The sequence below is a fragment of the Pongo abelii genome, chromosome 5 (assembly GCF_028885655.2).
Source record: "Pongo abelii isolate AG06213 chromosome 5, NHGRI_mPonAbe1-v2.0_pri, whole genome shotgun sequence".
NCBI lineage: Eukaryota > Metazoa > Chordata > Mammalia > Primates > Hominidae > Pongo > Pongo abelii.
The window spans coordinates 1,978,938-1,992,240 of NC_071990.2; the positions used below are offsets into that span (position 1 = coordinate 1,978,938).

General features: G+C 41.9%; 1 protein-coding gene across 1 annotated transcript in view; it reads right to left on the reverse strand.

Annotated features, from left to right (window-relative positions):
• The window catches only part of GMDS (GDP-mannose 4,6-dehydratase), a 622,616-nt gene that overhangs the window by 494,345 nt on the left and 114,968 nt on the right, over positions 1-13,303 (reverse strand). Inside the window, exon 2 of the mRNA XM_002816345.6 lies at positions 889-933. Within this exon, the coding sequence (XP_002816391.1) occupies positions 889-933 (45 nt within the window). The remainder of the gene's footprint in view (positions 1-888; positions 934-13,303) is intronic.

The window sequence follows — 13,303 nt, forward strand, 5'->3', positions numbered from 1 at the left end:
TACTGTTACTTCTTCAAGTCTAAAAGTCAAGGCTCTCAGATTATGAGTTAAAAGAAAATTAACTTTTTTTCTTCAAATAATGTTGGCATTTAGATGCCAAATTCTTTCCTGTTGTGTTTCCATTTGCCCCAATTACACATTTTTAAAACAATGTACCAACAATTAGAATAAACAGATAATCCTAAAGTATTAATGTAAACATTCATAAAACAGATCAGAGCATACAAGCCACTGTAAAGGGTTTGTTTTTTTTTTTCTGTATAGCATGAATTTATATACATGTATACATCTGAAAAACGTTCTTTAAAAAATTAAGTTGTACACACTTAGCACATCAAAATTAATATATAGAACTATTGTTTCTTTTAAGGAAAGGAGAAATGTGAAGACAACAACAAAAGCAGCAAATCTAAAAGTTTCAGCTCCATAAAATATATGGTTGCCTATTAGAAAAGAAAACCTCCAGGTATAAATTTTTCATTCAAGTTTGCCAACGATCAGCTTGGTTTTTATTGCTCTCTGTAATTTCTGAATTAAGTGACTTCATTGTGAGTAGGACTTTCTTATGAGACACATTACATCATAAATTAACCCGAATCATGTTACAGCTTAGCTTGCACAGGCTGCTGCGTTATCAGAGAATGTGGGAAGCGTGCACCACAGCTGAACACTGTGAGTGCAGGGGAGCCACCAGTGCTCACCAGCAGATAAACAGCACAATGGGTTGGCAGGCTCACAAGCCCAAAGACACATTCTTCCCTGGATTCTGATTTGTTATCTGCGTTTCAGTGGAAAACACACTCAGGAGGACGGCAGCAGAGGAAGCATGTGGCCGCCGCATGCGAGCAACCCCACCAGCCTGCGCTTGCTTCCCATTGAGTCACCCACCTCATAGCCTTTCTCCAGCAGGAACTCAGCCAGGTAGGAACCATCCTGGGAAGAAAGCAAAAATTGCAAAACGTCAGTCTCACAGTGGTATAGAAAGGTGGTCTAGATGAAGAGTTTTGAGAAAAGCATTTAAAAGGCTACCTAACTTAAGGACAATGGCAACCTAAAATAAAAATAACACCAATAATGTCGATAAATACCACATGGTGTTCCACTATACACAAAGCATTTTCACAAACAGTATTCATTTGAGCTCCACAGAAGACACAGAATGAAAGTGAAATTCAGGAAAGCGATATGCATCAACAGACAGCATGAAGTTTCAGAATCAGATGGATTTGGGTTTAGGTTTTGCCACTTACTAGTTGTGTGAAACATGTAGAATATGGGGGCAGAATGCCTTGGTGTCATAGCAACATAAAGCAGAAATCTTAGTAATTCTGCAGGGTCATTAAAAAAGATCACTGGGGGTCAGGCACAGTGGCCCACACCTATAATCCCGGTACTTTGGGAGGTCAAGGCAGGAGGATTACTTGCATCCAAGAGCTGGAGAATAGCCTGAGCAACACAGTGAGACCTTAGCACTATTAAAACAAAACAAAACAAAAAATTGGTGGAGATGGGGTCTATGTTGCCCAGGCTGGTGTCAAACTCCTGGACACAAGTGATCTTCCCACCTTGGCCTCCTAAACTGTTGAATTACAGGTGTGAGCTACCATGCCCAGCCCAAAACATCTTTAAAAATTAGCCAGTCTTGGTGGCTCGTGCCTGTGGTACCAGCTACTCGGGAGGCTGAGGTGCGAGGATCACTTGAACCTGGGAGTTCGAGGCTGGAGTAAGCCATGATTGCAAAACTGCACTCCAGCCTGGGTGGCAGAGGGAGACGTCTCCAGAGGGAAAGAAAAAAAAAATCACTGGGGAAGGGATAAGATGGGAGCTAGGTGGGTTGGGGATATGGAAGGACTAGTGTGGAGAGGAAAAGACTCCATGGTAGAATAAAGAAGGCCAGGAGACGTGGAGGAAGGTGAGTACCTTTGGAGGGCTGGCCTTTCCAGGCAATGGCCACAGCTGGCTGCTAACCCTAGAGGTTCTGGAAAATCACTGAAGGCTTGAAAGGGTTTTAAGGTGGCAGGGAGCAGGGATGGGGATCAGATTTGTACTATTATGCACATACACAAATGAACTTTTAAAAAAAGAAGATAATCTCTTTTTTTATAAAATCATAAGTATTTCCTTTGTATTAATCTTAAATCATATAGCTAATTCCTGCCTTAAAATGAAGGTGTCGGACAAAATACAGAGATTCTCAACTGGTTCTTAATAATTCTTTTTAAAATATCTGGTTAGGGGTCTTCATTTGACCAAAAATATTTCATCTGCCACTTTTAGAGGGAAAGTATAATTAAACTATTTAATAGGTCAAAAGTTCAAAAATCACCATTCCGGAGGTGCTATAAAAAGTCACCAGCCTCTCTCAGAAAATAAATCCGTTAGACATCTTGCAGTCAATCCCATAACTGCTCCTCTGCTTTCTGCCCAACTAGAGGGTCCCCATCCATCTCATTCAGACGAAAAGATAAAAATGGGAAGCTCCAACCACTGGAAATTTGTGTCCTCAAAAGTGGTTGGGGACATTTGGGTTTTCTTTGGTTTCTTCAATTTAAATATCCCTTTGAGCTTCAAAAGCTCCTACTCCAGGGAAAAAAAACCACTATTCCAGGGAAAAAAAAAAAAACCTTTTTCTTATTAGTTGACCAAAAGCTGGAATTGGAAACACCCTATGGGTCCTGAAAATGAAAGGACTGCCAAGCGAGTGTTTACTACGTTAATGCAGAAGTCATGCATAAATTCAGGCAGAATGACAAGGGACACATTCTGTGGTCCATTAAAACCTGGAGCAGATTTTCTTCTTCTTCTTCTTCTTTAAGATGGAGTCTCACTCTTTTACCCAGGCCGGAGTGCAGTGGTGTTATCTTGGCTCACTGCAACCTCTGCCTCCGGCTTCAAGCGATTCTCGTGCCTCAGCCTCCCAAATAGCTGGGATTACAGGTGCGTGCCACCACCCCCAGCTAATGTTCATAGTTTTAGTAGAGACGGGTTTTCACCATGTTGGCCAGGCTGATCTGGAACTCTAGACCTCATGTGATCTGCCTGCCTCGGCCTCCCAAAGGCTGAGATTCAGGCATGAGCCACCATGCCAGGCCTAAAATCTCCAGCAGATTTTCTTCTGACTTCTTGAGGTAAATATTCTAGTTTATAGATTCATGTGGGGAAGAGAAAATGTTTGGCGTATTCTTTTTTAATCCCATTCTTACAATTCTTATGGTTTTTACATATCTAAAATATATGTCAGATAATGACACTGACCATTATCTAAGTTAGATGATGACACTGACCAATTCAGACCATGACAAGCCAAGTCAGGCTACACAACCACTGAAAATGTTATTATAGGATAATCAATATCCCTATAAATCAATCAATGAGAAAACAGCTTAATAGAAAAATATTTGCAATAAGAATAATAATTTGGCAGTAAGTTGGAAAGGCCTGTAAAGTACGAAGTTTGGACTTTGTTTTGCTATTATTGTTTTGAAGCAGTCAATACTATACTCCTAATCATTCTCTTGGAATAAAAAGTTTGAATGCTTTGTGTTCTACCATAGCTACAGTAAATGTTTAAAAAAAAAAAGCCAGAGGTAAACGTGCTAGAGATCCCTGAGGTGGGAAGAGCTGTGATTATTTAGAGAGCTGATGTGAAACAGACCTGACCAGGACTGAACCCTGTCAATAAGGTCTTGTTCTTCTCACCCAGGCTGCTTCTCAGACTTTCCAACCACACTGGAACATTCTGAACCAGTGGTGGCACCGGCTTCCTCCTCACTTCCTTGCCAGGCCTCTCGAGTGATAGGGCCTGGGCCGCACAATGAGTGGGAAACGAGCCGAGCGAGGGCTCCTGGTCCCCAGCCCAGGGGGCTCAGCTGGCCGCCCCCTCGTCCTTTCCCCAGGCCCCTGGGGGACTCCAGGAGAGACGCAGTATCTGAGCAGGCAGACGTCCGCCAAGCCAACAGGATGGTGGTTTCCGCCTCCTCTTGAAGCACAGAGCTGATAAAGAATGCTCCAATCAGACTAATGACTGAAATGTCATAGCAAATGAGAACCTACAACTACCATTAAATTCTGACGCTTGACTCCTCTGAAACAAGGAACAAACAGACTAAATCTGTAACTCATTCAGTATGAACACAATTAATCTGGTATAAAGTCCTGCCTAGGTTCAATCCTTGTTACAGAAAACTTTTTAATTGTAAAAATAATGTCTCAATATGACCCTTTTAAGTTTAATTTTACACATGGGCTATTAAGGGTATCTATTTTATATTAAATACCATACTATTTTGAGCAATCACCATGACTTTAACATTTTCAAGACACAGAAATATTTTCCTTTTTTTTTTTTTTTTGAGACAAAATTTCACTCTTGTTGCCCAGGCTGGAGTGCAATAGCGCAATCTCGGCTCATTGCAACCTCCACCTCACGGGTTCAAGTGATTCTCCTGCCTCAGCCTCCTGAGTAACTGAGATTACAGGTGCCCACCACCACACCCAGCTAATTTTTTGTATTTTTAGTAGAGATAGGTTTCACCATGTTGGCCAGGCTGTTCTCAAACCCCTGACCTCAGGTGATCCACCTGCCTTGGCCTCTCAAAGTGCTGGGATTATAGGTGTGAGCCACTCATCCTACTCTCACAAGAACTAAGCTAGGAAGGTGGGCAGATATTTGGCATCTCGGGTAACGGAGGCACACGGGGGTTAACCAACTTTTCTAATATCACACTAGTTACAGACAAAGCCAGGACTAGAATCCTAGCCACCCATTGTTTTGAAGTAGAAAATAATCTCCTTCCTCCCACTCCTCTACCTGGCACCAAAACATGTCAAAACCCAACAAAATAATCAAAGACCATAAAAGATACATTTTCAAACCAAATTGATGTAGTCATTTTCCATTACAGGGTGTTTTATGGATTAAACAGTGCTTCCAGTTTTAATCAAGTGACCGAAACGCAGAGAAGTCATGTAATTTTAGAACACTCCAGAGCTCAGAGGAGGAAGAAAGGATACAGCACCTGAGATTTTCCAGGTCTGGGTTTTTGGGGGACTTGCACTGCCCATGCAGTGGTTCAGTGGATTTAGATTGCTGGTGGTTGTAGGTCCGGCTTTGGGGCCAAAGGGCAGAGCACCAGGGTCCCAAGGGGCCAGGTTTCAGTGTTCCCAACGCCTATCCTGTTCTTCCGAGGGGATGGACCCTCACTTTTCATGAAGTACTCAGAAATGTTCCAGACAGGGTTACGTAAAAATTAAAGACCAATTCCAGAAATTCACAGAATCATATTTTGACTACAGTATGACAACTACCTAAAATTCCACAACTATGAAAAGCTGAAAGAAACACAAAAAGTTTCCCCCTTCTCTCAATGACCACAGATGGCTGAAAAATGACTGATCTCACATCCACACACCCCACACACACCCCATCCAAACACATGTACGAGGGCAAGCCATCCTCCTGCAACACAGAAAGACTAGTATTTTTCTCCTCTCTTCCAATACAGATGAATAAATAGCCCAGACAGACAAACGAAAAGGGAACTTTCTCATATGCAATGTGAGAACCTGGCCCCTCTGAACTGCATGCTAAATCATACTGTATGTTTCTACTTAAGCACCCTGTGGCAGCTTCTTTGAACAGGATAGGGTCATGGTACTGGGCTAAAGAACCCATGCCACTAATAAAATGAATCTCTTTGTTTAGATCATCTCAAGCATCAGGAAATAGAACACCCCCTTCTGCAAGAAGAGAAAGCACTCGTTTGCACTGCCTTTTTATGTTCTTTAACTCCATGTTGTCTAATTACTCCTGAAGCATCTTCCCAGCTAATCGGAATTACAATATCAAGGTAATCTGTACCTCCAATAAGCAAAATACGAACACTTCAATGATTAACAAATGATGCTGTTTTCAATGAGAACGAAAACTTCCAATGATTTAACCACTGCTGTGAAGAATACAGAGACAGAATATAATAGAAAAATATTTATACCTAGGTCATGTTTGTAACACAAATCATTGGACAAAATCTCTGTCAGACTCACAAAATTCAAAAGACCATGGGGATTAATTAATCCAACCCTCTCATTTTACAGATCAGGAAATTGAGATTCAAAGCAGGTAAATGTTTATTGTACAGTCACAGTTAGGAAGTAGCAGAACCTGCAACCCAAAATAAAAATGAAAACCAGGTCTCTGGACTCCCAGACCTCAGAATTTTGCACTAAAAAATACCGAGTAAATATCTAAAATGAAGAGGCTGGACTAATGACTACAATTGAGAACCCAGTAAAACAGACAAATGGAATTACCAAAGTGAAGAACAAAAATAGAGCCAACAATTATCAATAGAGCAATAATTAACTAATTAGTAGAGAGGAAATGAGGATACCATCAATATTTAAAACATAGAAATAACTCCCATCTCCTATAGTCTTCAAAGGTGAAAAATATTTCCCCATAAAAGCTGCTGTCCACAAAGAACCAACTTTCACTTCCTTTGATCCACCTCCTGGTAGAGAGAAGCACTGCAATCCAGCAACATGACCAATAACCTCCGAATAATGAAGAATTGCTTATGCCCAGCAGCTAAGATACTCTACATAGCCACCCCTTCTCTCCTTTCAAGGGCACTAGCCTTGCAAACAGGTGCTCAGTGGTTGCACATACACCTCAAACACATCAAGAAAAGAGAGCCGCTCTGTGGCCAGACACAATACCTTCTAGTATTGGGTGATGAGTGTAAGGCTAGCCAGGTATCAATGTTTTAGAAAGAGGCCAGAGGCTTTCAATCATCCTTTATATTGGTCTACCATGGCACAGAATTCTCTCCCCCAAAACATGCTCAGTTTCAATACATTGCAACGTTATGTTATGTCCATTAGCTTGATTAGAAAGAAAAAGATTTACATATAAAAAATATCAAACAGGGAAGAAATGCCCTAAAAGATTAATTAAAAAAAAATACTTTCCCCAATGTGATAGGTTTTTAAAAAATGGAACAAAAACGTGTTTTTTCATTTTTTGACTAGTATCAACACTACAGAGTCTTTGGTGTTTGTGATCTTAATTTTTTTTTTCAGGGAATTATATATACACTTTACTGATTTTTCAGGTAGGCTGTGTTTTACCAATTGGTTTGTTCTTAAAAGTATCAAGAACATGTATAAAATTGACTAATTTTCACCTCCAATAAAAGCCACTCAAAAACTGCTATTTTGAAGCAGGCTAACAAATCTTCAGTCTCTTTTATATTGCAAATGATTATTGTAAACCCTTAGTATAATATTAGAGCAAGGAAGAATGCAAATACAACGTGAACTCAGGAATTCACATCTTTGCACAACCCAACGTGTAATAATACTAATTTCAACATACTAAAATAATTTTCTATAATTTAGGCAAACTCTATAAGAAAAATGAGATTAAAGGGTTTAAAACAAGCAGGTACAAAGGAAGCAACTGTTGGTAAGGTATAGAAAGATTAATTTTTAATTAAATGATTAGGAGAAAAACAGCACACACACACACACACAGATGCTCCAATAAATACAGTCCCAGAAATGCTGGAGAAGCCTCAAAAGGACAACCAGTCCCCAACTTACGATGGTTCCACCTACAATTCTTCAACTCTATGATGGTATGAAAATGGTACACATTCAGTATACTCCTCAACTTACAATGGAGTCCAAGATAAACCCATAATACATTGAAGATACTGTAAATCAAAAATGTACTTTCGATATTTTCAACATACAAAGGATTTATAGGGACAGATCCCCACTGTAGGTTAAAGAACATCTGTAAATCCAAAGGCATCCATTAACAGCCTATGTGTGTGCTAGGTGGTACATAATATACAGATACAGCAAGGGTGACTCCACCTGCTCATCACCGCATGAATACAAGCATGCCTAAGGAATACAGTATCTCACTGGTTTTCCTTTTTTTTTTCTTAACATAAGTTCCTTTTGTTTGAACCTCTATTTTCCTCTCCCTCCCTCCCATTCTTGCCACTCATACTGAAGTTTGTATCCATCAGAGAAAAAAAAATCTTCATATGGCCTACTATCACTAAAAATGATGGCAGTAGTACTAAGAAGGATAGTGAGCACTTGCACAGCACTTGGTATACGCCCGGCATGCACTAAGTGCTCTGCATTCAGCATCTTTTTATCACTACAAATGATGGCAGTAGTACTAAGAAGGATAGTGAGCACTTGCACAGCACTTGGTATACGCCCGGCATGCACTAAGTGCTCTGCATTCAGTATCTTTTTATCACTACAAATGATGGCAGTAGTACTAAGAAGGATAGTGAGCACTTGCACAGCACTTGGTATACGCCCGGCATGCACTAAGTGCTCTGCATTCAGCATCTTTTTATCACTACAAATGATGGCAGTAGTACTAAGAAGGATAGTGAGCACTTGCACAGCACTTGGTATACGCCCGGCATGCACTAAGTGCTCTGCATTCAGTATCTTTTTATCACTACAAATGATGGCAGTAGTACTAAGAAGGATAGTGAGCACTTGCACAGCACTTGGTATACGCCCGGCATGCACTAAGTGCTCTGCATTCAGTATCTTTTTATCACTACAAATGATGGCAGTAGTACTAAGAAGGATAGTGAGCACTTGCACAGCACTTGGTATACGCCCGGCATGCACTAAGTGCTCTGCATTCAGTATCTTTTTATCACTACAAATGATGGCAGTAGTACTAAGAAGGATAGTGAGCACTTGTACAGCACTTGGTATACGCCCGGCATGCACTAAGTGCTCTGCATTCAGTATCTTTTTATCACTACAAATGATGGCAGTAGTACTAAGAAGGATAGTGAGCACTTGCACAGCACTTGGTATACGCCCGGCATGCACTAAGTGCTCTGCATTCAGTATCTTTTTATCACTACAAATGATGGCAGTAGTACTAAGAAGGATAGTGAGCACTTGCACAGCACTTGGTATACGCCCGGCATGCACTAAGTGCTCTGCATTCAGCATCTTTTTATCACTACAAATGATGGCAGTAGTACTAAGAAGGATAGTGAGCACTTGTACAGCACTTGGTATACGCCCGGCATGCACTAAGTGCTCTGCATTCAGTATCTTTTTATCACTACAAATGATGGCAGTAGTACTAAGAAGGATAGTGAGCACTTGCACAGCACTTGGTATACGCCCGGCATGCACTAAGTGCTCTGCATTCAGCATCTTTTTATCACTACAAATGATGGCAGTAGTACTAAGAAGGATAGTGAGCACTTGCACAGCACTTGGTATACGCCCGGCATGCACTAAGTGCTCTGCATTCAGTATCTTTTTATCACTACAAATGATGGCAGTAGTACTAAGAAGGATAGTGAGCACTTGCACAGCACTTGGTATACGCCCGGCACGCACTAAGAGCTCTGCATTCAGTATCTTTTTATCACTACAAATGATGGCAGTAGTACTAAGAAGGATAGTGAGCACTTGCACAGCACTTGGTATACGCCCGGCATGCACTAAGAGCTCTGCATTCAGCATCTTTTTATCACTACAAATGATGGCAGTAGTACTAAGAAGGATAGTGAGCACTTGCACAGCACTTGGTATACGCCCGGCATGCACTAAGAGCTCTGCATTCAGTATCTTTTTATCACTACAAATGATGGCAGTAGTACTAAGAAGGATAGTGAGCACTTGCACAGCACTTGGTATACGCCCGGCATGCACTAAGTGCTCTGCATTCAGCATCTTTTTATCACTACAAATGATGGCAGTAGTACTAAGAAGGATAGTGAGCACTTGCACAGCACTTGGTATACGCCCGGCATGCACTAAGTGCTCTGCATTCGGCATCTTTTTATCACTACAAATGATGGCAGTAGTACTAAGAAGGATAGTGAGCACTTGCACAGCACTTGGTATACGCCCGGCATGCACTAAGAGCTCTGCATTCGGCATCTTTTTATCACTACAAATGATGGCAGTAGTACTAAGAAGGATAGTGAGCACTTGCACAGCACTTGGTATACGCCCGGCATGCACTAAGTGCTCTGCATTCAGCATCTTTTTATCACTACAAATGATGGCAGTAGTACTAAGAAGGATAGTGAGCACTTGCACAGCACTTGGTATACGCCCGGCATGCACTAAGTGCTCTGCATTCGGCATCTTTTTATCACTACAAATGATGGCAGTAGTACTAAGAAGGATAGTGAGCACTTGCACAGCACTTGGTATACGCCCGGCATGCACTAAGTGCTCTGCATTCGGCATCTTTTTATCACTACAAATGATGGCAGTAGTACTAAGAAGGATAGTGAGCACTTGCACAGCACTTGGTATACGCCCGGCATGCACTAAGTGCTCTGCATTCAGTATCTTTTTATCACTACAAATGATGGCAGTAGTACTAAGAAGGATAGTGAGCACTTGCACAGCACTTGGTATACGCCCGGCATGCACTAAGTGCTCTGCATTCAGTATCTTTTTATCACTACAAATGATGGCAGTAGTACTAAGAAGGATAGTGAGCACTTGTATAGCACTTGGTATACGCCCGGCATGCACTAAGTGCTCTGCATTCAGCATCTTTTTATCACTACAAATGATGGCAGTAGTACTAAGAAGGATAGTGAGCACTTGCACAGCACTTGGTATACGCCCGGCATGCACTAAGAGCTCTGCATTCAGTATCTTTTTATCACTACAAATGATGGCAGTAGTACTAAGAAGGATAGTGAGCACTTGCACAGCACTTGGTATACGCCCGGCATGCACTAAGTGCTCTGCATTCGGCATCTTTTTATCACTACAAATGATGGCAGTAGTACTAAGAAGGATAGTGAGCACTTGCACAGCACTTGGTATACGCCCGGCATGCACTAAGTGCTCTGCATTCAGCATCTTTTTATCACTACAAATGATGGCAGTAGTACTAAGAAGGATAGTGAACACTTGCACAGCACTTGGTATATGCCCGGCATGCACTAAGAGCTCTGCATTCAGCATCTTTTTATCACTACAAATGATGGCAGTAGTACTAAGAAGGATAGTGAGCACTTGCACAGCACTTGGTATACGCCCGGCATGCACTAAGTGCTCTGCATTCGGCATCTTTTTATCACTACAAATGATGGCAGTAGTACTAAGAAGGATAGTGAGCACTTGTATAGCACTTGGTATACGCCCGGCATGCACTAAGTGCTCTGCATTCAGCATCTTTTTATCACTACAAATGATGGCAGTAGTACTAAGAAGGATAGTGAGCACTTGCACAGCACTTGGTATACGCCCGGCATGCACTAAGAGCTCTGCATTCAGCATCTTTTTATCACTACAAATGATGGCAGTAGTACTAAGAAGGATAGTGAGCACTTGCACAGCACTTGGTATACGCCCGGCATGCACTAAGTGCTCTGCATTCAGCATCTTTTTATCACTACAAATGATGGCAGTAGTACTAAGAAGGATAGTGAGCACTTGCACAGCACTTGGTATACGCCCGGCATGCACTAAGTGCTCTGCACTCAGCATCTTTTTATCACTACAAATGATGGCAGTAGTACTAAGAAGGATAGTGAGCACTTGCACAGCACTTGGTATACGCCCGGCATGCACTAAGAGCTCTGCATTCAGCATCTTTTTATCACTACAAATGATGGCAGTAGTACTAAGAAGGATAGTGAGCACTTGCACAGCACTTGGTATACGCCCGGCATGCACTAAGAGCTCTGCATTCAGCATCTTTTTATCACTACAAATGATGGCAGTAGTACTAAGAAGGATAGTGAGCACTTGCACAGCACTTGGTATACGCCCGGCATGCACTAAGTGCTCTGCATTCAGCATCTTTTTATCACTACAAATGATGGCAGTAGTACTAAGAAGGATAGTGAGCACTTGCACAGCACTTGGTATACGCCCGGCATGCACTAAGTGCTCTGCACTCAGCATCTTTTTATCACTACAAATGATGGCAGTAGTACTAAGAAGGATAGTGAGCACTTGCACAGCACTTGGTATACGCCCGGCATGCACTAAGTGCTCTGCATTCAGCATCTTTTTATCACTACAAATGATGGCAGTAGTACTAAGAAGGATAGTGAGCACTTGCACAGCACTTGGTATACGCCCGGCATGCACTAAGTGCTCTGCATTCAGCATCTTTTTATCACTACAAATGATGGCAGTAGTACTAAGAAGGATAGTGAGCACTTGCACAGCACTTGGTATACGCCCGGCATGCACTAAGAGCTCTGCATTCAGCATCTTTTTATCACTACAAATGATGGCAGTAGTACTAAGAAGGATAGTGAGCACTTGCACAGCACTTGGTATACGCCCGGCATGCACTAAGTGCTCTGCATTCAGTATCTTTTTATCACTACAAATGATGGCAGTAGTACTAAGAAGGATAGTGAGCACTTGCACAGCACTTGGTATACGCCCGGCATGCACTAAGTGCTCTGCATTCAGTATCTTTTTATCACTACAAATGATGGCAGTAGTACTAAGAAGGATAGTGAGCACTTGCACAGCACTTGGTATACGCCCGGCATGCACTAAGAGCTCTGCACTCAGCATCTTTTTATCACTACAAATGATGGCAGTAGTATTAAGAAGGATAGTGAGCACTTGCACAGCACTTGGTATACGCCCGGCATGCACTAAGAGCTCTGCATTCAGCATCTTTTTATCACTACAAATGATGGCAGTAGTACTAAGAAGGATAGTGAGCACTTGCACAGCACTTGGTATACGCCCGGCATGCACTAAGAGCTCTGCATTCAGCATCTTTTTATCACTACAAATGATGGCAGTAGTACTAAGAAGGATAGTGAGCACTTGCACAGCACTTGGTATACGCCCGGCATGCACTAAGTGCTCTGCATTCAGCATCTTTTTATCACTACAAATGATGGCAGTAGTACTAAGAAGGATAGTGAGCACTTGCACAGCACTTGGTATACGCCCGGCATGCACTAAGAGCTCTGCATTCAGCATCTTTTTATCACTACAAATGATGGCAGTAGTACTAAGAAGGATAGTGAGCACTTGTACAGCACTTGGTATACGCCCGGCATGCACTAAGTGCTCTGCATTCAGTATCTTTTTATCACTACAAATGATGGCAGTAGTACTAAGAAGGATAGTGAGCACTTGCACAGCACTTGGTATACGCCCGGCATGCACTAAGTGCTCTGCATTCAGCATCTTTTTATCACTACAAATGATGGCAGTAGTACTAAGAAGGATAGTGAGCACTTGCACAGCACTTGGTATACGCCCGGCATGCACTAAGAGCTCT